Source organism: Chinchilla lanigera, unplaced genomic scaffold, assembly GCF_000276665.1.
Source record: "Chinchilla lanigera isolate Chin_1 unplaced genomic scaffold, ChiLan1.0 scaffold00028, whole genome shotgun sequence".
Lineage (NCBI taxonomy): Eukaryota > Metazoa > Chordata > Mammalia > Rodentia > Chinchillidae > Chinchilla > Chinchilla lanigera.
Window position 1 is genome coordinate 16,845,466 of NW_004955429.1, and position 27,157 is coordinate 16,872,622.

A 27,157-nucleotide genomic window follows, 5' to 3' on the forward strand; every position below is an offset into this window, starting at 1 on the left:
GGGCGCGGGAAAGCAGGCCAGGCCCCCAACCGCCCCCTGGGCAGCGTCCGAGGGGTCCCCATGTCGCCGCCCGAGCGCCGCGCCCGCCTGTCCCCCAGGGCCGCCCAGCTGCCGCCCGAGACCCGTGAGGAGCTGCGGCGCCATCTGCGCGGCCTCATCGAGAACAACCGGGTGATGATCTTCAGCAAGAGCTACTGTCCCCACAGCACGCGGGTAGGGACGGGCCCGGCCTCCTGCCCAGAGGGGGGCGGAGGGGAAGAGGCCGCCGCTCCCTCCGAGTCGCCCGGAGCCAGGTCGGGGTCACCCGCAGGGCCCAGCCCGAGCAGCCTTGGTGCCGCGCATCCTGAAGTGAGGGTGCGAGAAGGCCGGCGGGGACACGAAGTCGGGTCATTCGGGCTCTGCTGCCTTCGCTTTGGGGCCAGATAGGCGTTGGGTGTCATTTCAGGGGCAAACGTATTATCCGGCTGGGTGAGGGGCGAAGCCCAGGAGTAGAGCCCGCCGCGAGGCCTTGGGTCTATCCCCCCACCGCAAAAATCTAAAAGCAACTTAGAAATGAACCTTTGAATCGTAATCCACCTGTGAAATAGGGACTTTGAATACTTTGAAATTTAGGTCACATCAGAAAGTTGAAAAATGAGACATGGACGGTAATCTAGGCACAGCTGTTGGGTCATGCTCATGGAATCGCAGGCTATCGTTTTCAAATTTGATGCTTACACTGATTACACATACATGTATACATATTTGTAAAACATGTATTCGAGAATATTAACTCTAAAAAATAAGATGATGTTAATTGCTTGGAAGCCTCCTGGGATATCTCCTGACCCCACAGGACTGACCACTGGCCGAAATTCCTTATTTTTACTCAGTTTCACCAAGTACATTCATATACACACGTATAGTTAATCAATATTTTGTTCCTTTTCCCCTGTTTGGGGGCTTTGTAGATAGAATCTCTTGCAGGTTTTTTTTTTTTTTCTCCAGGATTATGTGTTCGACCAGAGAGTCATGCGTGTTAGTACCTGTAGCTGTGGCTCATTAATTTTTTTGCCGCTCTATTCCCTAGGGTGATTCCCACAGTTTAGCATTTTGATCTTTCTAGTGTGTTTTCGTGAAAACAGTATGGCTGCATGCCTGTGGTTGGGCACATCTCTCAGTGCCCATGTGCAAGACTTGCTCTAACTGCTGGACCAGGAAAGATGCATGAAATCTGCAGTTGCCACGGTGACGCCCACCAGTTTCTCCAGGTGGTTATACCAGTGTGCCCTTGCCAGTGTATAACAGTTCCTCTTGCTCTGTCTCTCTGCTAACAGTTGATATTTTTAACTTTTGCCATCAAGGCAGTTATGAAATGGTATTTCCTTGTAGCTTGAATTTTTGCATTAACTTGATGGACTTCACCTGTTTATGGGTTGCTTGAATTTTCCTCTTCTGTGAAACAACCACGCCTTTGTTTTTTCTGTTGAGATGTTTTCATTTTGTTGTGCAGATTTGTGGGTGTTCTTTATATATTTTGAATACTAATCCTTCAGTTATATAGATTGGAAAATCTCCCAGATTTGACTGCTCTTTTTGTTCTCTTTTGGGGATCTTTTAGTTAACTGAAATTTGCAAGCTTAATGTCACTGAACCTATCACTATTTTATAAACCAGCTTGTGCTTTTTGTGTCTTATTTAGGAAACCTACTTCTCTTCTCTGTGGTCATAAAGATATTCTCCTGATTTAGCTGCTGGGAGTTTTATAGTATCCTTTCCACAATGGCTTTCCTTAATCCCCTGGAACTGGTGGTGGTGGTGTAAGTGCAGATCTGTGCTTTTTCTGTGATTTGGTTGCTCCTGTCTCACTTTCTGCAGAACCCATCCTTTCCACACTAGTGTGAATGCTCATTCACCACTGCTCAGGCCCAGGTACCTGCAGGCTCTCTGTGCAATAGTGAGCTGCCTGGCTTATCAGGGGAGCTCATTCCCACCCCAGCTGAGGTCTCCATGTCCCCTGCAGCAGGTGCAGCCCTGGTAACAGGGTTAGCAGGCCCCCTTGGCTGTTTTCCTGTCTGCCCCTGCTGGAGTCACATGTGCACTTCATACTCCACTAGTTGTAGGCTGGTTACTCTGTTGTTCTAGACAGTGCCTGGGTGTTCAATGTTCTACTCTTTGATCGGATTAAGTCTAGGCCTCTTTTCAGGGACACTTTCTGGGGGAAGCTTTGAAGTTCACCGCGACCCTATGAGGACCATTCTTAGCTATCTCTTTCACTCATTCTCTCTGCTAAACTATCTGGCAGGCTGCTTTAGCTTGTTGGCTTGTTGGCTCTACTAGAGTGATGAGTTTCCTCTTAATTTATTTATTTATTTTTTTGTCTTTTTGAGACAGGGTCTTGCTATACAGTTCAAGCTGGCCTTGATCTCACTTTGTAGCCCAGGCCAGTCTCGAACTCACACCGATACTCCTGCCTTAACCTCCTGAGTACTGGGATTAGAGGTGTGTGCCGCCATGCCCAGCGTTCCCTCTTAATTTCTTACCACTAAAATCTGCATCTTTCTTTTCTTCCTTCCTTTCTCTGTTTTTTTGAGACAGGATCTCACTATGTAGTTCAGGCTGGCCTTGAACTCACTGTGTAACCCAGGCTGGCCTGGAACTCACCGAGATCCCCCTGCCTCAGCCTCCCAAATGCTGCGATTACAGGCTAGTGCCTCCACACATGGCCATTGTTCTTGAGAGTATTGTTCTTGAGAGTATCTTTAGACTTGGACTTCCCCTTCATCTGTTTCAAATAAAGTCAGCTCTTTTGGGAAGAACTTGGGAGCTCTGTGTGCTTAGGATCTGCCTCTTCTGGGGTAAAGCCTCAGAGCCCTTGTTCTGGAGCATGGGGTGGGGACTGTGACCTACCTGAAGTGACATCCCTGTTTTATGAGTAGGGCTTAGAGAGAGAGGAACATTTCTGTTCTTCTTGGCTTACTTTTCCCAGCCTGCAGCTTCCACCTTGCAAGTGGACTAGGATGGAGGTGATCAGGGCCCCAGTATTTTACCCCTTGATGAAGTGGGGTAGAGCCTTTGACCTCCTCCTGGGGGGCTTAATAAAAGAAGGGTGCTCCTGTTTTGCTGATCACCCTTGCTAGGAAGGCAACCTGTGTGACTCTGAGCAGGAGTGACAGGTTGAGAGGTGCTAGTGATCCGCTGTTGTGCTGAGACACTGTTTTGGGGAGCTTTTCTATTGGCCCCACTCATTTGAAAGGGAGCCCCCCAGCAGGCCAAGGGGGGTTGGGGGCTGTACATCATGGCTGTGCCCGTAATGCACGTCTTTTAAATCCTTTGCAAGAGTGAAACAGGTGTATTTTTGTTACAGGTGAAAGAACTCTTTTCTTCTTTGGGAGTTGACTATAATATCTTGGAACTTGATCAAGTCGGTAAGTAGTATGTCGTATTCTTTGTGATAAATGACAACAAGATTGACTTTTCTCCATTTACTTTGTTCAATTCAATTTACTCTTGTCTCTTCGTGTTAGATGAGCCATTTTTGTCTGTTTCACCAGGCAGAAAATGAACCTTTATATGACAAATAATTTGGTGGAGATTTTCTTATTTACATGTTTTTCCTGTTTCGGAGAAGGGAGTGGGAGGAAGATGTATAAGCTGCTGGCTTGGAAGTATTTGAGGTGTTTCAGATGTCTCTGCCATCTTTCCAGCAAAATAGATTGAGCTGTAATGAATGTAAGGAATCCGCTCCTGTTTCCTGACTGTGTTGCTTCAGGGCAGCACATTCTGTTTGCAGCTTGGCACTTTTGACTCCTTGGCATCCACGTGATACGCACTGACTGCTGCACTTGGGGTGCTCTGCAGGGGTGACAGGAAGAGTTGGTATCTGCCTGCATGGCAGTGACTGCTTCATCCTGGTCACCTTAGGAAGTGAAATACTGTTGAACCTTTGAGACCTTTGTAAACGGTATACCAGACAAGACAGCTTTAACTGCTCATCTCCTGGTTTTATTTTCAGGGATGGAGGCTAAAGTTTGGTCTATATCAATAAAAATTTTGCAGATGGAATATTAGAAAGTATTTTCCAAGTTCTTGCTGTTAGAACAATTTTATCTTTTTTGTTTGTTTGTTTGAGACTGGGTCTCCTTGTGTAGTTCAGGTTGGCCTAGAACTCACTGAGATCCTCCTGCCTCAGCCTCCTGAGTGCTGGAATTACAGGCATATACCACCACGTCCAGCTAACAGTTTTATCTTGATATATTTATTCTTTACAAAAGGCAGAGCCATTGAGTTATGTATCAAAAGCTAATTTAGAAAGGTTTATTTTAAAAGGAATCAATTGGTCTTATTTTTTAAGTTTTTTTTCTGAAAACGTGATCCCTGGGCCATTCTGGAGACAGGGCAGGTCTCCTCCCTGTGAGGATAGAAAGGAAGGCTGTCCCTCGGAAAAATGAGAGCAATATCAATACATGCATCGAGTGATCACTGTATAGCTATAAAGCACACTGGCCACTGTGGGTGTACACCCGTGAGCATTTGAGTGTTCCATGCTTTAATTCATGCATGTTGGGAGCCGCTTACAGGGTCTTTATATAATTTTTTACTCTTCAGATGCTGGGGCCAGCATGCAGGAAATGCTGTTTGAGATGACTAACCAGAGAACCGTGCCCAGTATTTTTGTGAATAAAGTACACATGGGTGGATCTGACCGAATTTTCCAGGTAACCACCGTCTACATTCTTCAGTGCTGTCTGTTCATGCTTTGTTTCAAAAAGTATTGGAAAGAGGAGAAAGTGATCTTTAGGAGTCCATTGATTTGCCTGTTAGAGTTTGTAAAATGGACAAGAATATAGGATTGTTGTCAGATAATCTTGATTATTTTAAGGGAATTAGCTTTTCTACCAGCTCAACTTCCAGAAGCTCAGAAGTTCAGGTGAAGTTGCCAGGCCAGGCAGGTGGGCCACCCTGGAGACAGGCCAGTTCTCCTCCCTGCAAGGATAGAAAGGAAGGCTGTCCCTCTGAAAAATGAAAGCAACCCCAATACCTGTGTCCAAGGTGACCGATTCCAATCAAAACTGCTACCCTTTATTGCAGTCAAAAATTACAAGATCCATGGCCGTAATTGTTTGGTTCTTAGCATGTAGGAAACGAACAGGAGTCTGTTAGGAGTGACACATACAAATTGATGTTTATTAAATAAAGTCCTTATTTGATAATTGGTTATTTACTTCTATTAGCATTCTGTTCTGTTGGATCCTTTATATATGTATGCAAATGTTAGTAACTAGTGATTGACTAAATACTTAATTGAAATTTTAATTAAGAATTATACTTTGGTTGGGGAAAAAGACTGTCTGCGTGGAATGTTAATCCGTGATTAACCGTGTTACGTGGTCATGGCCTGCTTTATTAGTCCTGGAGGCTCGCACCCGGTGTGAAGGTGGTAAGTACTGTAACTACAGCCCCCGAACACTTACTGAAGCGCCGGCCTGGCCGTCCCCACCTGGAAAATGATGTCAGAGAACGGACGTGGACATAAGAGGTAGCAAATGTATCTCAAGACGGAAGCGTTTTTCTTTGGTTAGCAGGTGGACTGCCCCAAGGGGACCTAACAGTAGGAGGCAGTGGAGCCCTTTTTAGGATGTCTCAAAAGCCATCTCGGATAGCAGCTCTTTGGGGGCCACTTAGCATCTGGTGGGCCTCGTGGCTGTGGAACACCTGCTGTACTTCACAGGAAGGGCTGGTTGCAGCTTGCTCTCTCTAAAGCCGAAGTAAGGGGGCTCAGCAGCTGACTTCGCATAGAGAAAACTGTTGCTAAATCACCCATCAAGCTCAGTGGTAGAATGCTTGTCTAGCATGCACAAGACCCTAGGTTTGATCCCCAGCACTAGCAGAGAGGGAGTGAGGGGAGAAGGGGAGGAGGAGGGACTGGAGGGAGGGGAGGAGGGGTGGGAAGGGAAGGAGGGAAGGAGAGAGAGAGAACAATGAACAAGAAAAACAAGAATACCCAATTCCCAGCTCTTCATTCATGTATAAAAATATCAAACTTCTACCTTGACTAAGCTGCTTCGGATCCCTATGGGGACCAAGCCAGCATCACAGCCATTGCTGAAAGAGAAACAAAACGTTTACATTGTATAGGAAGTCACCAGCACAGCTATAAATTGTGATCTGTGTAGTAGAAATCAGAGGAAAAAGTTGCTGATGGTGCCTAAAAGTTGTTTTCAATATGGAGACTAGCAGGCCGGGCATGGTGGCGCACACCTGTAATCCCAGCACTCGGGAGGCTGAGGCAGGAGGATCATTGCGACTTCGAGACCAGCCTGGGCTACAAAGTGAGCTCAAGGCCAGTCCGAACTGCATAGGGAGACCCTGTCTCAAAAAGACAAAAAAAAAAAAATTCTCAAAATGAAGACAAGCACAGAGGAACAGGGACCTTGAAAAGTGAGGCTTGGTTATCTGACAACACCTGAGTGATCTTTTGATGCTAAACCAAGGAAAAAGGACCTTGTGTGACATAGATATGAAGCCACGACCCTGTGGGTCGTTTGACACATGCCTCGCTGCCGGGTTACAGGTCAAAATGGGCCAAAATCCATGTACTTTGGCCTAAGTTCTAAGTGGCGGACCCTATCTGAACAGCATCCAGATAAATTATGATTCCAACTTAGACAGTTTATCAGTTGTTGCTAAGATTTTTTTTTTTTTTTTTTTTAAGAAAATCCACTGATTGAACGCTGGGTGGAAATAAACAATTTTAAAACTTTGAGTCAAGTAGCCTTCCTATCCTTTTGGCACCCACAGGCGCATCAGAGCGGCTTGCTTCAGAAGCTCCTCCAGGAGGACTCGACCTATGATTACGATCTCATCGTCATCGGGGGTGGCTCTGGCGGCCTCTCCTGCGCAAAGGTGGGGCGTGGGGCGAAAGTGGGAGATGCCGTCTGAAAAGATCGTACTGTAGCATTACAGTCTCAGCTGGTTTCATTTAGGGAAGAGACCGTGTTAGTTCACAAACACAGAATGTGTTCACGTAGGGGAGAGAAAACTTGGGGGCAAGAACATGGCCAGATGTGTTTATGCAGTTGCTTCTCTGCAGGAGGCCGCCACCTTGGGAAAGAAAGTCATGGTGCTGGACTTCGTGGTCCCGTCGCCGAGGGGCACGACCTGGGGTGAGCTGCTTCACTTCCCCCTCCTCCGCTTTTTACTTGCATTGTTTGCTGGTGTAATTTCATTGAAGTCCCACAGCAATCTCAAATGGGTTCAGGAGCCTGTTCTGTCGCTGAGGACACTGAGTCACACAGTTAAGTGGTGGCATTGAAAAGATAATATAAAAGGAGCTAAGAAAAGTTTACAGAAAGAAAAAAATTCCACGACCCTAACATCTTACCACTTGTGCCCTGGTTTTCGGTGTATGTGTGCCAGGGTTTTCACCCTGCCGTGAGCACAGTGTGTGTACGGGTCCTGGTCCAGGTTTACCTTGTGCTTCACGCCAGTGTCATCAGTGGGTCTAGGAGCTGCCCGAATGGATGGAGTTAGGGTCTGGGCCCCCACGGCGTGGATAAGTAAGAAGCACGGTGCTGCCCAGCCCTGCGACTGCTGCGTACCCTGGCCCACGCTGCTGGGCCAGCGTGGTCTCCCTGCTGTTTGTTGCTTGTCAGGAGCAGAACGCACAGATTTAGTGCTGGGTGTTTTCTGTGCATGCTTCACATCGATTTTCCTTCAGTCTGTGCCCCCGAAGACGGATCAGGTGGCAGCCTCGCTGCCCTCTGGTTTCTGGTGGGCTCGGCCAGTCTGAGTATTGGAGGGGAGGAGCGGGGAGCTGCGTCCTTATTCTCCTGGCTCCCGCTCTGTCGGGTCACTTCCTGCCCCTCTGGAAGGCAAATGTGTCACAGGCTCCTCTGGGTCAGGACACTCGGCCTTATTGTCCCTGCCCATGGGCTCCCAGTGGCCCCTGCTGTCACTGGCTTGGGGGGACTGTTCAGTCCCTTTCTGCCTATACCTTGCAATAATTTCTCCATGAACCCTCTTCAGTTACCCAGCCTGAGTGTGGTTTCTCTTTTCTGCCGGACCCTGGTGAAGAAAATATCAAATTCTTTTGTTGTTGTTACTGTTTTTAGACAGGGTTTCGCTATGTAGTTCAGGCTGGCCTTGAGCTCACTCTGTAGTCCAGGCTGGGCACAAACTCACAGCAGTCCTCCTGCCTCAGCCTCCTGTGTGCTGGAATTATAGGTGTGCGCCACCATGCCCAGCTCAAAATCTTTTTTTTTTTTTTTCTTTGTACCAGGTATTGAACTCATGACTTTGCGCTTGCCAGGCAGGTGCTAGGTCACTGAGCTATCTCCCTGGCTCAAAATCATTTTTAAAAACCCATGTTATCTCAAAAAGTTTTAGCCTAGAATCTCATGTGGTAAAACAGTCTAACATGGTGTTTCCTCTGATAGTCTTGGAGCATCTGTATCCTTGTGTGCCGCTCTTCCTGCCCTGTTCCCTTTCTCTCTTGCTGTCCCCCTTTACTGTCCGGACACCCTACTAGCACCTGGCAGAGCAGAACTGGCAGCCAGAGGGAAGCCTGCTCCTGCCCTGCAGGGGGCGCTCGACACAATCAGTTCGGGTTGCTGAGCTCCAGAGTAGATGCTCCCAGGCAGCTTGCAGGGAACCCAGCTGGCTCAGGGGCCAGCGTTGCCCAGAAGCTGAGCTCCTGACCCTTGGGTACTGCTCAGAAGTCTAATCCAGCCACACACTGCAATGGGGACGGATGCCACACTCCCCACGTGCACACGCATATTTGTGCCGGAGGTTGGGCTCCTCCACAGACTCCAGGTTATTTGGAAAGTCTGAATCACTTGTGTCTTATTTTGGGGTGGGGCATCCCCTTTACCATTGAGCTTGTCGCACTCATGCGTTCTAGTGACACTGCGAGGTGTGGAGTCACACTATGGCACACAGGAAACCCTCAACTGTCCCGTGCTCCTCAGGCCTTGGCGGTACCTGCGTGAACGTGGGCTGCATCCCTAAGAAGCTGATGCATCAGGCTGCCCTCCTGGGGCAGGCCTTGCTCGACTCCCGGAAGTTTGGCTGGGAGTACAGTCAGCAAGGTGAGTGGAGACACCGGCAGGGAACAGAGGAAGCGACATCCTTAGATTGAGATTTGCCAGTCATGTTTTACAGCAGAGCCAGATATTTGGTAGGAGCCCTGTGTGCCCAGCAGGTCCAGGTGCCACAGAGATGGCCCTGCTGTCGTGAGCCCATGTCCAGATGGGGTGTTCTCAGTCCCTAGCAATGTGGGAGACAGTGATGGTTCTTTTCAGGTTTTTTTCCCTTGTGGAGAAAATCGAGTAGCGAGGGTCACTGTGTGAATTTTATCCACTACCGTGATAACATTTTCCCTGTGCCAGTGGTTTTGTATCTCTTTGGTTAATGGGAAGTGGAAAACAAATTCAGCACTAAGCATTTCTTGGCGGGGCTCTGAGGGTGCACAGCTCTGTCCTGGAGACACAAGGAAGCTCGTTCAGTGCAGTGTAATTCATGCTGCTCTATGGCATTGACTTGAGGGGCACCTAGTACAGCCTTGAGGGTGGGGACGGGGTGGCCCTTGAGTTTGAAGGCCACAGAGAAAGAGGACACTGAGGACCATGCTGTGCAGATGTCAGAAGACAGGGTGGGCTGGGGGCAGCAAGTGGATGGGGAGAGGAAAGGTGTCAGGAGAGAGGAGGTCGGCAAGGTGCTGGTACCCCCTTCTAAGTTTAAGTTCACTCCAGAGGTGACAGAGCTGTTGAGTCAAAGCAGGAGAGGAGCGTGAGCTACAGGTCGGGCTCTGGATCCTGCAGTGGCACCGCAGCCCTCGGGATGGGAAGGGCGGCAGTGTCGGGGGTGAGAGGCGACAGAGGCCTCACCAGGTCTACAGTGGAGCCGCTCTCGAGTCACATGGAGGACGGGTAGGGTCTGCAAGATCTGGAAACAGAGGTTCCGCAGGTGGGGAGGGGAGGAAGGCTTGGAGGAAGGGGAAGGGAAGGGGACAAAAAGAACAAAGGGGTTATGCACACCTACAAATTCCCCACGATGCATGTGATCACTAAGTACTGTGAATGTGAACTAATAAACAGAAAAGAGACAAAATGGTAAGTTTTTTTAATACCCGAGATAAGTGGGTCAGGAAGAGGAAGAAACCGGGAGGGCTGTCACCAAAGCTGAAGGGAGTCGGTTTTTTCAGGGTAAGATTTAGGGCGTTAGGAGTCTAAAGAGGGAGCCAACTCGAGCCAGTGCCGCAGAACTCCTACTGAAGGGAGTAGAGTTTGGATGATGGGCATTTCGATTCAGCAGGTAACTAAGGAGTCTTCCTTCCTTCCTTCCTTTCTTGCTTTGTAGTACTGGGCTTTGAACCTATGAGCACAGAGCTATATCCACAAGCCTTTTGTAAATTCTGGTTTAGAGACAGGGTCTCACAAAATTTGCCGAGGCTGGCCTCAAACTTTTAATCCCCCTGCCTTAGCCTCCCTAAAGAGTATATTATTTTTTTTTTTAAATACAAGCGTTTCTATACTGTTTCTCAAATAATTGACACCAAGTAGCATTTCTTAGTCCATTTTCTGTTGCTGTAACAGAATACTGAGACTGGGTAGTTTATAAAGAAAAGAGGAAGTCCAAGAATGCACCCTGGCATCCTTCTGGCCCCTGGGGCAGGCAAATGGGCATGCAGGGAAGAAGCCACGCTCAGAGGTGGCCTCTGCCCCACCAAGTCGGAACTTACTCCCAGGAGAAAGGCGCAGACACCTGTGGTGACCCAGCCACTGTCACCAAGGCAGCCAGCTTTCCCCTGGGATCTAATAGGGACAGAGCACATCCAAAGCCAGCGTGGCAGGAACCTTGAAGTCCCCGTGGCTGAAAGGCTGAGCCGGGCAGCGCGTGGCTCCTTGTCTGGCGTGGAGGCCCGTGGAGCAGGCAGAGGCCGTCAACTCGGTCCAGGCTGGCAGGGGCTCTGGGGTTTGTTTGCTGTCTGCCGTCGCATCTCGACCGTGTGACTGCCTTCCAGAGAGGGGACAGCCAGGACCTGTGCACCCTCACTGCAGAGGCCTCAGCCAGTGTTCCTACCTCTGCCAAGTGCTTGCTCCATTTTCTACTTAGCACAGCACCCCAGAGTTGACTCAGAAAGCATTTATAGATGGGGAACTTTGAGGAATGTGATTTTGTCAAGTGAGCCAAAGTTTAGGTTTCTCAAAGTTCCCTACATATCAGATGCTTCTAAGTCAGTCAGCTTCTAAAAGGCTTCAAAATACTAGGGCTGGGGATATAGCTCAGTGGCACAAGCACCTGCCTGGCAAGTGCAAGGTCCTGAGTTCAATTCCCAGTACCAAGGAAAAAAAAAATCAGCCTGGGGCTGGGGCAGGTAGCTCAGCTGTAGAGTGCTTGCTTAGCACAAGCAAGGCTCTGGGTTCGATCCTCAGCACCATCCAAGCGCAGAAGGAGGAGGAGGAAGGAGGAAGGAATGACCATCTCTCACTTGGAGTTCGGAGCATTACAGTTGTGAGGCATTGGCTCAGTAAATGATCAGAAGTGAGCAGAATCTGGGAGGTGAGAGAAAGGAAGTGATTCATGCTGAAGTCTCACTCCAGCAGAATGTTTTAGATATTTCCACTCTTGGTAGAGCACTATAGTTTAAAATAGGTTTAAAATGCATAGATAATTTCTGGATTAGAAGTGGAGTGTAGAACCTCCAATAGGAGGGTAAAAGGAAAGGGGAAAATGCCCAGAGAATAGGTAGCAAAGCAAAATTAAGGAGAGAAGCAGCATGAAATTGTAATTCCCGGTAAACACAATAGCAGCGGACGGTGAGAGCAGCCATATGATTTCCAGGAATAAAATTGTATTAGCATAAAGTGAAGTGGGTCAGAGTCTCAGGTTCACTAACAGCAAAATTCTTTCCTGTGTTGTTTATACACAAATACTTAACATCCAGAGAGATCAGTGTTGAAAATATAAAATTTTTAGTTGATGATTAAAAGATTTCCTGTTTATTCATTTAAATGTATGAGAAAGTTTCGAATAGATGGGAGAAGCTATATTGAGGAAATTCAAATATAAGGAATAGCAGTTAACACCAGAAAAGCAGAATGTAAGCAAAGGCAAGCAAACAACAAACCCAGAGACTGACAAGCAACCCTGTCCCCACCTCGTGCAAACAGAATTGATAAACAAAATGTAGAGTAGGGTGTGTGAGCCAGGCGTGGTGGCGCACGCCTGTAACCCCAGCCCTTGGAAGACTAGGGCAGGAGGATCATCACAATTTCGAGCCCAGCCTGGACTACAAAGTGAGTTCAAGACCAGCCAGAGCTACATAATAAGGCACTGTCTGAAAAAAAAAGTGTGGTGTTGGAAAATAAAATAAAATGGGCAGATCTTGCAGATCCAATCAAGGAGTCCAGGAGCAAGAACTCAGACACATGTGTAACAACATTGGTGGGGGAAAAGAAATAGCACTACAGACAGGGAAGACGTGAAAGCATTGAATGTGGCTGTACAAGGTAGTGCTGATCATTTTAAGTGTCTCAAGGAACAGAAATATCTTCTAGGAAAATAGGAACGATTTGAGTGACTTAAATTATCAAAGGAAATGAATCTGAGCACCTCGGGTCCCAAAAGACAACCAGAGCTTTACAAATCCATTTTCTCAAGTCTTCAAGGAATAGACTCTTCCGATGTCATTTAAACTGCTGCGGAACTTAGAAAAATGAAAAGTTTACCTTTTTACTTTTTTAGGCTGAAGTGATACGTAGTCTGAAAACCGAAAACTGTCCCTGGAGGTCCCAGAACTCTAGCACGCTGTCACCTCTCCTCTACAGCGGTGTCCTAGAGGAGCGTGGGTGGCTGAGGGGTCCCAGGGGCTGGGTTCTCAGAGGGACAGGTGAGCATCTCCCACATCTCCCACGCAAGCGTGCTGGTGATGTGATGGGGAAAAACCAAAGCCCGTGTTTAGGAAGAGCGCGGGGTCTTGGTGTTAAGAGCGACTCAGGTGGCCAGCCTTGCACCAAAGCAGAGTCCACAGGGGATACACAGGGAGACAGGTGCACCTGTCTGAAAAACTGTCCCCAGTTATAGCCAGTGTGCCTAGAGGACACAAGAGATTAAACAAGAAATAGAATTCATGAGTTGGGCTAAGTTCATTGCTTTTGTTGTTGTTGTCTTTTTGAGACAGGGTCTTGCTGTACAGTTCAGGCTGGCCTTGAGCTCACTTTGTAGCCCAAGTTGGTCTCGAACTTGCAACGATCCTCCTGCCTCAGCCTCCCGAGTGCTGGGATTACAGATGTGCGCCACCACGCCCAGAAAGTTCATTGCTTTTAAAAGACAAATTAAAAAAATAAAAAAATTTAAAAAAAAATAAAAGACAAATTAAGACATTTCTTACCCAGCGGCATCACCAGCTGAAAAGTAAGATGGAAGTAATTTTTTTCTTTTTTGGTCCTCAGGCTTGAACTGAGGGCCTTCCCACTCGAGCTGCATCCTTAGCCCTTTCTAAAAACATTTCTGGGGCTGGGGATTTAGCTCAGTGGCACAGTTCCTGCCTGGGAAGCATGAGGTCCTGAGTTCGATTCCTGGTACCAAAAAAATAAAAAACATTTCTGTTTTGAGACAGGGTCTCACTCAGTCAGTAGGTTGCCCAGGCTGGGCTCAAACTTGCAGTTCTCCTCCCACAGCCTTCCAGAGTTCTGGGGTTATAGACATGCGCCTCCCAGCCCGAGCATGCTTTGGTTTTCAAAGCAGCAGGTAGGGGGGCTTGTGTGTGGTTCTGTGGCTGTGTGTAACTTGTCACCACAAGTAGCGCTCACTCCACGCCTTCACCCCGGTTATTTCTGTTCAGTGAAGCACAACTGGGAGTCCATGACAGAAGCGATTCAGAACCACATCGGCTCTCTGAACTGGGGCTACAGGGTGTCCTTGCGAGAGAAAGGGGTGGCCTATGTCAATTCCTACGGAGAATTCATGGGGCAGCATAAAATAAAGGTACTGTCTGTGTTTCATGTCTTGGTCATTACCCCTCCTGACTACGGTTTTTATTTGCATGGAACTACAATTCCATATTGGCAATAGCTGGCGTGTGTATGCATGTGTGCACCCAGTGCGTATGACTATACAGACGTGTGTTTGCCCTCAGTTTGTTGATTATACATGACGGCTAAATTGAAGACATTGCATTTTAAAGAATTCTTAAAGTTGTCTGCCTTTGATCTTACTTCCATTTTAAAAGAGAAAAATGTTTAAACTAAATGGTTCAGTGTTCAAAAGACTAAAATGATTCAAAGTTTTATTCAAAATTCAAAAAGTGAGATTTTACTAAAACTTCAATACAAATTGTTACTCTTTGGTAAAAGCAATGCCAGAATCAGTGCATTTATATTTATATTTATAATGTTTATACATTATGAGATCAATACCTAAGGAAAATGAGATCATTTGATAATGATAACATTTTTAAAATTGGTGTTATAAGTCGGGCATGGTGGTGCACACCTGTAATCCCAGCCCTCAAGAGGCTGAGGCAGGAGGATCGTTGGGAGTTCGAGGCCAGCCTGGGCTACAAAGTCAGCTCAAGGCTAGCCTGAACTGCAGAAACTTTATTTCCTACTTCAGTGATACCATGTGAGATGATCTGGACAAGGTCTTAGGTGATTCTGTGGTCAGCGTTTCCTCAGCTGAGGACGAGGTGAGGAGTCCATAGAGGCTGCCCTTTAAAGCCGCACATGGGCCACTTTGAGTAACATCACTCCCTGAGTCACTGTGGAAATGCGAGCTAGTCTTCTCCCTCAGACTATAACACGCCTGGCACAATCACACCCCACCCGCCAATCACACCCCACCCGCCCTGCCTCATCTGTGATGCCCGCGTCTGTCCAGTTGCTCAGGCTGGACCCTGGTTCTCCCTGCCCCAGCCTGTGCTGACTTCTCTGCTCCGGGGCCTCCTGAGCAGCCCCTTCTCCAGGCTGCCCGCCCTCTACCCCACCGATCTACTTCTTTGGACACCTTCATTGGTATTTGAGTGATTTACGTGAAAATGTATTTTGAATTATTCATCCAGTTACAAAGCATCAGCAGTCGCTGTCGCTTCCCCACAGCTCCACAGTCTGAATTTCTAACTTGGCGTGGGGAGGCCTCACCTCCGGCCTAGGCTGTTTCCTCACCTTGACGGCACAGTGCTGCTCTCTAGTCACTTCTGGCCTCCTGCTCCCCATGACCCGGCTCCTTGCGGGCGCATGTGTGCAATGCTGTCTTGTCCGGGGCTCCGTTCTTCCCCATCACCTTCCTTCCCTCAACTCCATGCCTTCTGCGAAGCCATCTTTGACTGGCTCTCTAGCCTGCTGCCCCTGCCCTACTGTGGTGCATTGGCTACCATTTGGTAAAGGACTCTATTTTCTGTGGGCATGTTTTTATATATTTTTTTTTTATCTTTTTGAGACAGGGTTTCACTGTGTAGTTTAGGCTGGCCTTGAACTCACTTTATAGCCCAGGCTGGCCTCAAACTCTCAGTGATCTTCCTGCCTCAGCTTCCCAAGTGCTAGGATTGCAGGTGTAATCACCACTCCCAGCTGTGGTGTGTTTATCTTATTGCTCGATAAGTTTTGCACACATTATTGGTATTAAATGAGAAGCCCTGAAAGGGTGGTAACTATTTTCCAGGGTGTCTGATGCTTGTGCGTTCGCTGAATAAGGGAAGTTTTCTGTTCTTTTTTTCAAGGCCACCACTAGAAAAGGACAGGAAACTTTTTACACTGCTGCAAAATTTGTCATAGCAACAGGTGAAAGGCCACGGTACTTAGGAATCCAAGGAGATAAAGAATACTGTATTACCAGGTAAGAGTAAAGAGAGTGTTTCAGCTTTAATCAATGGATTATGTTTATGTTTCCCTTTATTTTATTCCTTGCTTATTGTACAGAAAATCTGAACTGATGACAAATAAAGGTACAACGCAAGGGGCTGGGGACAAAGCTCTGCCTGGCAAGCGCAAGGTCCTGAGTTAGATTCCTGGTACCAAAAAAAAAAAGTACAACGCAGGAAGTGACAAAGTTCAAGTAATAACACAGAGGGAGTGAAATGAAGTAAATCATGTGAGGGGTAAAATTTATGCACAAAAATATGCTCTGTTTCCAGATAGTTTCTGGAATAACATGGATGGAGGTCAAGGAGAAGAAGTAAAAACCATTAGCTTTAAGATTAAGCGGCAAGGATGGAGGTAGACCAGGTGGTCAGAGCGGCATAGCTCCCTTCAGTACCGAGGTGTTCCGGGAACTTTACCGGGATAGTCCGAGACACCGCACAGTCACGCACAGTGACCTGCGGGCTTGCGGAGCAGGCGCACGGTAACACGGTGTGTCCTTCCCCGCACTGCTGTTCGGGAGAACATGCATCCACATGCACCACATCCACACACCTCACGGCTGCTTTTCTCAAGGTAGTCCAGTTTTTCCCCTCTACTTACACAAACTCCTTGTGCTCTAAGTTGACCGCATAGAAGGCGTACCTCCTGCTGCACATTCTGTCCACTGTAGCCTCAACACAAACTCACAAGGGGGCTGCTTCTAGTGTTTCTTCACTTGCCAAACAAACTGCAGTTCTGCCAACAAGAGAGCGCTGTACAACGGAACCTAGACGACTCACTTCACTTTCGTTGCCTGCGCAAGCTGGTGTTCTTTTTTGTTTTTCAGCGACGATCTTTTTTCCCTGCCGTACTGCCCCGGGAAAACATTAGTAGTGGGTGCATCTTACGTGGCTCTGGAATGCGCAGGGTTTCTTGCGGGCTTTGGCTTAGATGTCACAGTGATGGTGCGCTCTGTCCTCCTTCGCGGCTTCGATCAAGAGATGGCAGAGAAAGTGGGTTCCTACATGGAACAGCACGGCGTCAAGTTCTTAAGAAAATTTGTGCCTGTGACGGTAAGTCTGAGTGGCGTTTGGAATTCCTTTTTTTTTTTTTTCTTACTCTTAAATTGCTAATTTTGCCCTCCTTGCCTCATTGCATTAGGTAAACTAGTTTGTACTCAGTGTTAAAGGTCCCTACCCACCCCAATCTACAGAACCTGCCTCCTTTTTCCTGCCTCTGACACTGGAGGTGTCCTTGTTCTTTTCCTCTGACCTTTCCTCACTTTTTCAAGGACAGTCCAACCCCCGCTGTGGTCTCATCCCTTTTCTCAGCGGAACATCTCAATCTTAAGTAATTCCACTGTTCGCTTCTCACCAGGTCCACATTTTTCGTTTGCCCTTTACAAAAACAAATTGTCTCTACACGCTTCTCCCACTTTCTTGCTCCACTTCATGCTTCCAGACCCTCAACTGCCTCCCATCTCTCCCCGCTCTGGAAGCTGCAGTTCAGGAAATCCAGTCTCTGCCCTGTATGTCCCGGGCCTCGCCGCAGGGGCAGACACTTGTGCTCAGATCCACAGCTCCTGCTCAGACATCTCTCCTGGATTCCACACTCGTTCCTAACCACTGCTTACTGGCTGGCCCTCGCCGCTTCAGTCCCTCCTGAACATTTCAAATGTAACACGCCAAAGACGAAAGTGTATTTTCTACAGGGTGTGTTCCCCAGCTAACCTTTCTGTCCTCCCCCAGTGCTCAAGGATGGCACTGTCTACAAGGCGTTAAGGCAACACCTAGGAAGCCTCCCTTCCTTCTCCTTTCATTCAGCCAATCTTCATTCATTTCTGCCTCCACATCCTAGTGTGGGACAGTTTTCTTTTCCTCTCTGCCAAGTCCAAAGTCCTCAATGCCTCTGTGTGCTCACACACACACACACACACACACACACACACACACACGTATTCACCCACACATGTGTGCACCCTTTGGTCATTGGTCCATTTGTTTTTCGTCATATCAGATGAAGCAATTGCATTATTTTTATCCTTATTAGATTCAGCAGTTGGAAAAAGGTTCGCCCGGGAAGCTGAAAGTATCAGCTAAATCCACGGAGGGAGCAGAAACAATTGAAGATGTTTACAACACAGTAAGTACTTACCTTATGAGCAGTAAGTGGCGGGACATACTCCCGAGTGGACAGAGACTAAACTTACAGAAAAAACGGGGGAGGATGGTTTCGATACTTTATAAGAGTGTGTTAAACACACATAGGGGCTGAGTGCTGACACTGGGTTTTCAGTGATCCCTGAGGACTACCGTGGTAGTGTGCACGTACTGTCTGTGTAACTACACATAGAATAAACTCCAGAAGCGCATGCATCCAAGTGTTACTGCTGCCAGCTTCTGCAGAATTGGATGTTTTATACATCCATCCATTTGAAAGGTTTTGCAGTAAGTACTGAATATGTTTTATAATTTAAAAAACAATACATTTATTTTTTGGTGTTGGGGATTGAAGGCAGGGTCTCGCTCACACAAGGGCAGGACTCTTCCCTCTGAGCTATACTCAAGCCTTTTTTATCTTGAGACGGGGCTCATTCTGCCACCCAGGCTGGCCTTGAACCTGTGTTCCTCCACATCAGCTTCCAGAGCTGCCGGGACCTTGGGCATGCACCACTGCACCGAGCTACAGCTGTTGTCTTTTGAAAAAAGCAATACAAACATCTTCAAACACTGTGAATAGACTGTGGAATAATTTAGATACCAGCAATTCTTTTGTAATTACCGTTTTGACAGAAACTATGCATTTATTTTTATGTGCTCTTTATCCACATAATTTTTTACTTAAAAAAGAATAAATGTAATATAGAGGATCACAAATATGTTACAAAAAAAAAAAAAAAAAACCCTGTGAGATTTTGATTAGGATTACAACGATGGCTAGATTGGTTGGAAATTGCAGACTTCCCAGTATCCAGTCCTCCGTTCTGTATCTGCTCATAGGTCTTCTTTACTCACGCATCCAACAAAGTTAATAGTTACTGCTCGGTAGAGATGAAGAGACATCTTTCATTAAACTTACTCCCGGTTGCTCTTGTATTTACAGATAGTTATAAATGGTTTTTTTTAAAAAAAAAATACTGTCTTTAACTGTTGCTGGTGTGTAGAAAAGCTGATTTCTGTGCTTTGCTTTAGTATTTAGTAGTTTGCTAACCTCTTATGTAATCATTTATCTATAGATTATTTTGGATTCCTTCTGCACATTCATATTATCTGCAGATACTAACAGCCCTGTTCCTCCTTTCTGCTGTAATTCTCCTTTTCCTTGCCTAAACCAGGACCTCCTGTGCAGTGTTGAGAAACAATGGCAATAATAAGCAATCCTGCCTTGTTCTCAGTGTCAGAGAGGACGTTTACAGTGTTTTCATTATGAAAGAGTAATGCTTTCTCGAGGGTTTTGGTGGATGGCCAGTTAGGGAAATTCTCTTCTAATATTTGTTGGCTAAGTGATTTTGTGTTTATTTTGTTTCATTTCTTTTAAAATTATGAATGGATATGCAATTATAACAGTGTTTCTTTTACTGCTATTGATGACCATTTTTTATTTACTATACCAATGTATTAAATCTTGCTGACTTTCTAATGTTTGGTCAACTTTGTATCCCTGACATAAACCCAACTTGGTTACCCTTCCACACACTCAACTCTTCAGGAATAAGTAGCAAGGTGGTTCTCGCTCATAAAAGTGGGGATTATGTTTCTTCTGTCCTATTCTCTGCATGTCTATGCGATATTATAGTTCGTTTTTTGGATTGTTAGAATTGACTGACATAACCATATAGGCCTAGAATTTTCTGTGGAGATGTATTTGAGCAATGATTCAGCTTCTCATGATCAAAGGAGCTTTCAGGTTTTCTATTTTTTTCTTGTGTTATTTTTGATGAATATATTTTTCTAGGATTTAGTCCATTTCACCTGTTTTCAAATATATCACTATAAAGTTCGTAATAACTAACTTCTCAAATTATTTATTTTTGCAAGGAGGAATAATTGCTAAGTACTGAGAGCATCAATCTCACACGTAGGGCTCAGGGGGTCCTGACAAACACACCTTCGCCAGGCCACACTCCCTTAGGGGCAGCAGCGCAGGGCTCTCGTTTGCCCCCTCCCAGTCTCCGGCCCGGAGCACCCCGTTCTGATTCTGCCACCACAGACTGGTTTTGCCTGTCCTCGTGCTTGCAAACACAGAATTGGACAGTCTGTGCCTGGCTTCTTCTGTTCAGGTTGATGCTTTTAGGATTCATCTACACGGTCCTGAGCATCGGGAGCTTCTTTCACTTCAGAGAAGCCGTCTGGGCCTGGAGTTCATAATGGGAGTTTATAAATTACGAAATCAGTTTCATTAATGGATAAAGGCTGTGTAGGTTGCTAGGGCTATGCTAAGGTTTAGGTGTTAAATTATTGAGAGACCTTCCTGGTCCTTGTCGAGGTCTAGGAAGTTTATATTTGTAATCCCATGGAAAAGTTATTGGAATCAAAATGAGTTAATTCCAATCTGCCACTTTCAGTGCAACATATGGCAAGAATAAAGACACTAAGAAGTATTTGTAGTTGTGGGGAGCCAAGGGGTCCTAAGTCCAGCTAGGGTGATGGCTAACTCAACCCAGAACCGAATCCAGGTTTTATTACTTCATGAAAAAGGGAGAGGCTCGAGGATGAGTGACTGTGAGAATGGCGGGAAGCAGGTGCGTGCCATGAGCTGGACTAGGTAGGAGGCCTGAGATCCCCCCTGCCATATGCAGGAAGGATATGCAGAAAGATTCATTTGCATGACACAGTTCGAGGTAATACCTAATGTTTTGGGGTCAGTGCTTCAGCTCTGATGTGTAATTTTTTATGCCCTGAGAAGTCAAAGCCTCTGTCTCGAGGCTCGTTCCCAGTGGACAGCGTGGAGTGGAGCATGGCTCTCCCGCCCACCCAGGTCACACATGCTTCTTGGGAGCTACGGGGCAGAGCAACACCCTTGCTTCAAAGACTACACATCAGCACCTTGCTAGACCCTTTTGCATTGCTGAAAGTCAGTTGAGGGGATAAGGACAAAACGTAACCAGCTGTGCACACAGCAATCGCGGAAGTAGGGCCAGGTTTAGCCAAAATGGAGATACCTGCTCTTCCTTTAAGGAGAGTTGTCTAGGTGGTCCTCGACATTAAATGTCCCCCCAAAGCCTGTGTATGAACAGGTTGGTCCCCAGCTGGGGAGGTGGCAGAACTCATCTAGTCTGTGAGGCCTAATGGGTGGAAGGTAGGTGTTCCCCTGAAAGGGATTTTGGGACCCGGGACCATTCCCACTTCTCTCTTTTTGCTTCCCGGCTGCTGTGAGGTAAACAGGCCTCCCTCACTGTGCCCCCCTGAGGTACCGTGGCCCGACCGGACAAAGCAATGAGCCACGTGGCCACAGACTGATACTGTCCTTGGCTTACAGACAGCTGCCTTCATGTGTCCCTTCACGGTGGCTCTGCCTGAGTGTCGGCTGTGGCCTCGTCTCTCCTCAGGAGGACGTTACTCACACCGGGTGAGAACCGTGCTCATCGGTTTTCCATCTCTATAATGGAAAAGCGAGGGAATGGTCTTCAGAAGGGAGCAGGCTGTCTTGGCTCACAGTCTTGGAGGGTTCATACATAGTCCCTTGGCCCAGTTGCTCTTGGGTCTGTGGTAAGGCAGCAGTCATGGCAGAAGATGCTGCTCAACTCATGGCAGCTGGAAAATGAAAGACAGGAGGGGAAGACCAGAGCCCTACAGTGTCCCTGGAGGCAGCCCGTGGGCCCCACTGCTCAGAGCCTCCGCCACCTTCCATAGCACCACTGCTGGGACGGGGCCTGCCGCAGAAGACCTTTCAAGGGACACTTTCCAAACCATGGTGACCTCATCCGACCGTAATTCTGCCTTATACTTCATAGCCCCTGTCCCCAAATCCTGTCACAGCCTGAGACACTGTGGGTTAGAGCTTCAACATAATAGATTTTGAGGGGCAGATCAACACCTAACATAGACTTATTCAGACCTTTGTGTCCGAATAGACTTGTAAGCTGTACCAATAGATTGGTAAAGACTCTTTCACCTACACTGTCAAACTTACTGGCATAGTTTGCCTGTAGAATTTAATTGTCATCCTTTCAACGTCTGAAAGATCTGTGGCGATGCCCCCTGTTTTGCTCCTGAGGTGAGTAATTTGCATTTTTCTCTCTCGATAAAACAGGTTTTGTTAGCAATTGGTCGAGACTCCTGTACAAAGAAATTAGGCTTGGAGAAGATTGGTGTCAGCGTCAATGAGAGGTTGGTATGTGTGGCCCACCAAGCGGGGTTTTTCCACAAGTCAGCTCTTAGAAGTTCTCACTTCATTATGAAGATACAACATTTTAGTGCCCTCAGTCAATCTTACAATAAATTCTGTGCCAACTCTGCAGTCAATCAGTCGGTCAATCAGTAACTCTTACTGTGTGCCTTAAAGAATCATACTTTCCACAGATTTTTAAAAAAAAGTAGTTGTGGAAGGGTATCCACTTACCATGTATGAATATTTGTGTCTCAGGTCAGGCAAGGAGAAAATTCCAAAGCTGCAAGGTGATTGTGGGGGAAATCAGGTTAATCCTGGGCACCCAAGAAGTGTGCATGGCTCTGCCAGAGAGAGGCTTTCCCTTGGAGCTGCAGAAAGCCTAGATGTCTTAAGCAATGATTTTATGGATCAGTGATAACCCGCGGTACAGGAGTTCTTTAGACAAAGGCCTTTTGTCTTTTGGAATAGTGTTCAGCAGCAGTATGAGTCGGTCATATTTTATCTTTTTCCTTTTCCACCCTACTAGGAGTGGCAAAATACCAGTCAATGATGCGGAGCAGACCAATGTCCCCCACATCTATGCTATTGGGGACATTTTGGAGGGGAAGCCAGAGCTCACTCCTGTCGCCATACAGGCAGGCAAGCTGCTAGCTCGCCGACTCTTTGGGGCCTCTGTAGAGAAGGTAAGTCTCTTGATATTGTTGCCATGCCTTTTTACCCATGCACGCATATGTGTGTGTGCATGTGTGTGTGCTTGTGCGTGTGTGTGTTGAGGATTAAACCCCAGGCCTCATCTCTGCTAAGCAGGCACTGTATCAATGAGCTACACTCTGAGCCCTGAGATGATAATATCTTGATCAAAATTATGATATAAAAAAAATCAGTACAAATTACACTATGTTCTTGTTTTTCAAGTAAAGGATTCCTCAGAGGTGTAATTTGCAGTTGACTTGCTATTTATTCATTGTTGCAAGCAAATATTTTTGGGCTTCTACTGTGGCCAAGAAGTTGTATTGGGTGATTGAAAAATCCCGTGGCTGCAGCCCCTGGGCCTCCCAGGTGGGTGGGAGCCCCGAGTCTGACGGCACAGAGGATGAGAAGACGGAACGTGATTCTGTGCTGGAGAGTGCTGTCAGCCGGGTGCTGTAGGGCCAGGGAAAGGGCCATTGGCTCCTAACTGAAAGGACGGAAAAGTGGATGGTTGCGTGTGACTGGGAAGGTGTGCTCAGCACGGTCAGCTTGCAGGCCCGGCCCTGACACCTGCTTGGTGTGTGCGCTTGGCAGCCAGTGGCCTTTCGAGGCTTGGGTGTCATCATCACCGAGCCGGCACTATGACCTGGATGCTTTAACACTTCGCATGTTCCTGGACCAGTGCTCGAGATGGGCTGTGTGGCTGAGTTCCTCAGAGGTGAGAAAGCAGAGGACTCCCTGGTAGGCAGGTGACTTGGGTCACAGCATGGAGGTGCGGAGTGCCGGCTTGTGCTGAGGAGTGAACACCGTCTCAGAAGGGACCCCCAAGGCGCTGCTGCTTCAGGGGTGCTAGGACACCAGGGAGCTGACAGATGGGGAGCACCTGAGAGGGCCCCGCCGGCATTTGTGGGAGCGTGAGGAGTGCTGGTTGTGCCCCCACAGGAGGAGCTGCCCACCCACGGCAGGCGTTTTGAAGTGGAGGAGATAGTCTAAGATGCAGAGAAAGTGTTTTGGGAGAAAGGTGAAAGTTGCGCAATTTTTCACTGGTTTTTGTTCATTGACACAGGATGGGAGGAGGAGGCCTCCACTCTAAGCCATGGGACGTGGGCTTTGCAGCCAGTCAGGCAGTGGGTGGGCGAGGAACACAAGCCCAAGATGAGTCAAATGCTGGTGCAACTTTCTCAGCCACTGCATTTGTCAGCCTTGCCTCCCTGTGCCAAAAGATTTGAGATCAGCAACTTAGAAGACCAAAAAGCTTGTTTTGATTTCTGGTTTCAGTCCCTGGCTCCATGGGCCCGTGGAGAGGGGCAGCATGGTGCGGTGGCCATGCGGGGTGGGGGAGCAAAGCCGCTCACCTCCTGGAGGTCCAGGGAGTGACAAGAGACAAAGGGCCCTAGTCCCAGGGTCCCCTTCAAGGCCTTGGCCCTGGTGACCTAACTTTCTACAGACCCCGCTGCTAAAAGGTCCACACCCCGGAAGTGCCACTGGCTTCCATGCGCAGGCCTTGGGCTAACATTTTTTACTCAAACCACTATAGCCATGTTGGACAGGTGGGCCAGGGCAGCGTGGGATGAGGGTGCATGAGTTAGTGGAGCCAGACTGATGGGGAAGCTGCTCTGTGTGCTGCACAAATCCCCGCCTTGATTTAGGACTACCTGGTAGTGTTTAGTTTCTCTTTGGGGTAACAGACCTGGCAGCTTGCGGGAGTTCGTCCTGAGCGTCACAGGAGTCACAGGCAGACTCGCGTAGCTCACCAGGCCCAGCGAGTCTGTAGCGTTGGGCAGATCCATTCCCTGTCAGCAGGAGTGGGGTGGGCACACAGTTCCAGGAGCACTGTTGTCCTTTGAAGGGCTGTGGCAGGCAGGCCCTTCACCCCTCATGGTGTCACCACCAGAGTGGTCCAGCCCTGCTCCAGAATCCGGACGCCCCCGTCTCCCAGGTTGGCCCCTCCTCCAGGCCACCTGCGGTCCCACTCACTCTCCTACAGGCAGGGCCTCGTGAACTGCAGAGCCAGTCTTTTGTGCAGTGTCCGTTCTGCCCTGATGCTATCCGATGCGGGCTGGTGTCTTAACATGCACTGGGCTTGTGGTATCTCTGCACCTCACACCCACGAGCCATGTCCCCTCGTGGGCAAGGAACAGAACTCAGCCTCACCACCGAGCCACGTGCCTGGTGGCCTCCCTGTTCTCAGTGGCACAGGAGTGTGAGTGGCCAGGGTGGGCTCAGCTCCCAGTGACATGGCGGAACTCAAAGTCAACTGGAAGTACTCCAGAAGGGCGGAGTCCAGACCAGCAGGATGGAAAGAAATGTTCTGGGGAGATTCTTCAGGGCAGTGCAGCAATTGCACCTCGCCCCTACCTCCAGGATTTCAGCCTTTGAAGTCTGGTCTTGGGTAGCTGGCCAGCACCTGGCCCTAGCCTTGAGTAAGGGGCATTGGTCTCTGTTAGTTTAACCGAAAATGTCCAGAGATTAGTGATGCTGAGCCGGGTGTGGTGGCGCATACCTGTAATCCCAGGACTTGGGAGCCTGAGGCAGGGGGATCGCTGTGAGTTCAAGGTCAGTTAGAGCTACAAAGTGAGACCCTGATTTAAAAAAGAAAAAAAAATTGGTGATACTGTAAGTGAACTGTACTGATTTGCTTTTGCTTTTTAAAATAAATATTTGTATTAGGGATTTTTGCTGAAAAAGGTGTCACAAAATAAGAAAAATTGTATTTTCTTATCTTTCAGTGTGATTATATTAATGTTCCAACCACGGTGTTTACCCCTCTGGAATATGGTTGCTGCGGATTATCTGAAGAGAAAGCTATTGAAGTCTATAAAAAAGAGAATCTGGAAGTAAGATGGTGTTTTACTGTTGTCTTTTTAAGAATTATGCTGCTAACCAGCTATTGCTCTTTACAGTCTCTTCTTATGTCATCATCTTGCAAATTACTAGACTGTTTTATTTAAGAAATCATATTCTTATTTTAGGAGAATTAGAAATTAATTTAGACCGTCTCTATAGCAAACTAATAATAAGACTGCAGTCGGGGCAGAGTGAGGTCAAAGTCTGTAAGTTAGGACTTTGAGTCACAAGGATCTGGTGTCCACCTGAGCAAGCTTGGGGCCCAAGGAAGCAGAACGTCAGTTTAAGGTTTCTGAGGAATATTGGGTAGAAACAGATCCCAGCGAGGAGGAAGCAGAACTAGGGATTGAAAGGTGAGCTCATGCTCTCTTTGACCTCTGGGGTCCGTGCGTCTGTCTGTGCGCACGGCAGTTCATTCTTTTGTCTCTGCGGTCGATGTGCTCTGCTCCTCAGAGCACACAGCAGCCCAAAGATGGCCTTGCCTCTGCTCCCACGTTTGTGCAGGAGCTCTGGGCTCACCTGGGCTCAGTGTTACTCAGCCCTGGCTGGACGCATGGGCCGGGCGTCCCTCCACTGTGCTGGTGCAGCCGGCACCCTGTCACATCAGGGCCTAGAGTGGCCAAGGTGGCAGCCCCAAGGTGGCCTTCTGCTGCAGGCTATTCAGGTTGCCAAAAAGATGTCCACTACCCAGACCCTGCCAGCATAGTAACATAAACAGTAGCTTCTTATGTCATATTTTGGGGGATATTTTGGCCTTTTTTTCTGCTCACCCTCCCAACATAGGAGAAAGAGAAATAAAAAGAGTTTGACAGTTACTAATGCTTGATATTTTTGTTTTCTGAGATGTTCAGATTACACTTTATTAAATCTTACATGTGAAATCAGGGAAAAGAGATGAGGTGAGTTACTGTACTTAGACAAAGTGACAAGAGAGGGCCGCCCCACTCGAGTCCCGTAGCCAAGACTCACGGGTCCTGTCTCTGCCTTTGCTACATCAGGCTTCCCAACTGTCGCTGTGACATGTGCTGCTGCAGTGTCCTGAGTCACTGTCTTGGAGCCGTGGAGTTGAGCTGAACCCTTGCAGCCTGCAGGGAGGGCCTGACAGAGAGGCTTGTGTGTTTCCGGGAATTTCCACGTTTCTAGAGGTGCCGGGTGCCACCGTCCGGCAGCACTCGTGCTCATGGTTCGGCTTGGTGTTGCCAGGGTGGCAGTAAGGAGCCTGTCCTCCCACACGGAGGTTGTGCCCTTCGACTGCGGACCTCTGCTTGTGATTCCTGAGTGTCCAGCACAGAGACCACCACTCTTTGAGCCCTCTGAAGCTAAAGTGACAGTACCCTGGCCACCGCCGCCCCGCGGGAGTCAGACCCCTGGGAAATCTTTGTGAGGGTGCTGGCTGACCACAGAGAAAACAGAGCAGGAGCCTCAGCAACCACGCCCAACAATGAATGCACACTTTGCACAAGAGTGAA

At 47.9% G+C, this 27,157-nt stretch overlaps 1 protein-coding gene across 1 annotated transcript in view; it reads left to right on the plus strand.

The window, feature by feature from the left end:
• Positions 1 to 27,157, plus strand: part of Txnrd3 (thioredoxin reductase 3) — a gene marked incomplete at its 5' end in the record, with an annotated part of 35,016 nt that continues 7,859 nt past the window's right edge. Inside the window, 13 exon segments of the mRNA XM_005387260.2 lie at positions 1 to 213; positions 3,347 to 3,407; positions 4,588 to 4,697; positions 6,781 to 6,885; positions 7,073 to 7,145; positions 8,952 to 9,071; positions 13,829 to 13,971; positions 15,701 to 15,816; positions 16,669 to 16,894; positions 17,871 to 17,963; positions 22,074 to 22,150; positions 22,678 to 22,834; positions 25,571 to 25,678. Of these exon segments, the coding sequence (XP_005387317.2) occupies positions 61 to 213; positions 3,347 to 3,407; positions 4,588 to 4,697; positions 6,781 to 6,885; positions 7,073 to 7,145; positions 8,952 to 9,071; positions 13,829 to 13,971; positions 15,701 to 15,816; positions 16,669 to 16,894; positions 17,871 to 17,963; positions 22,074 to 22,150; positions 22,678 to 22,834; positions 25,571 to 25,678 (1,542 nt within the window).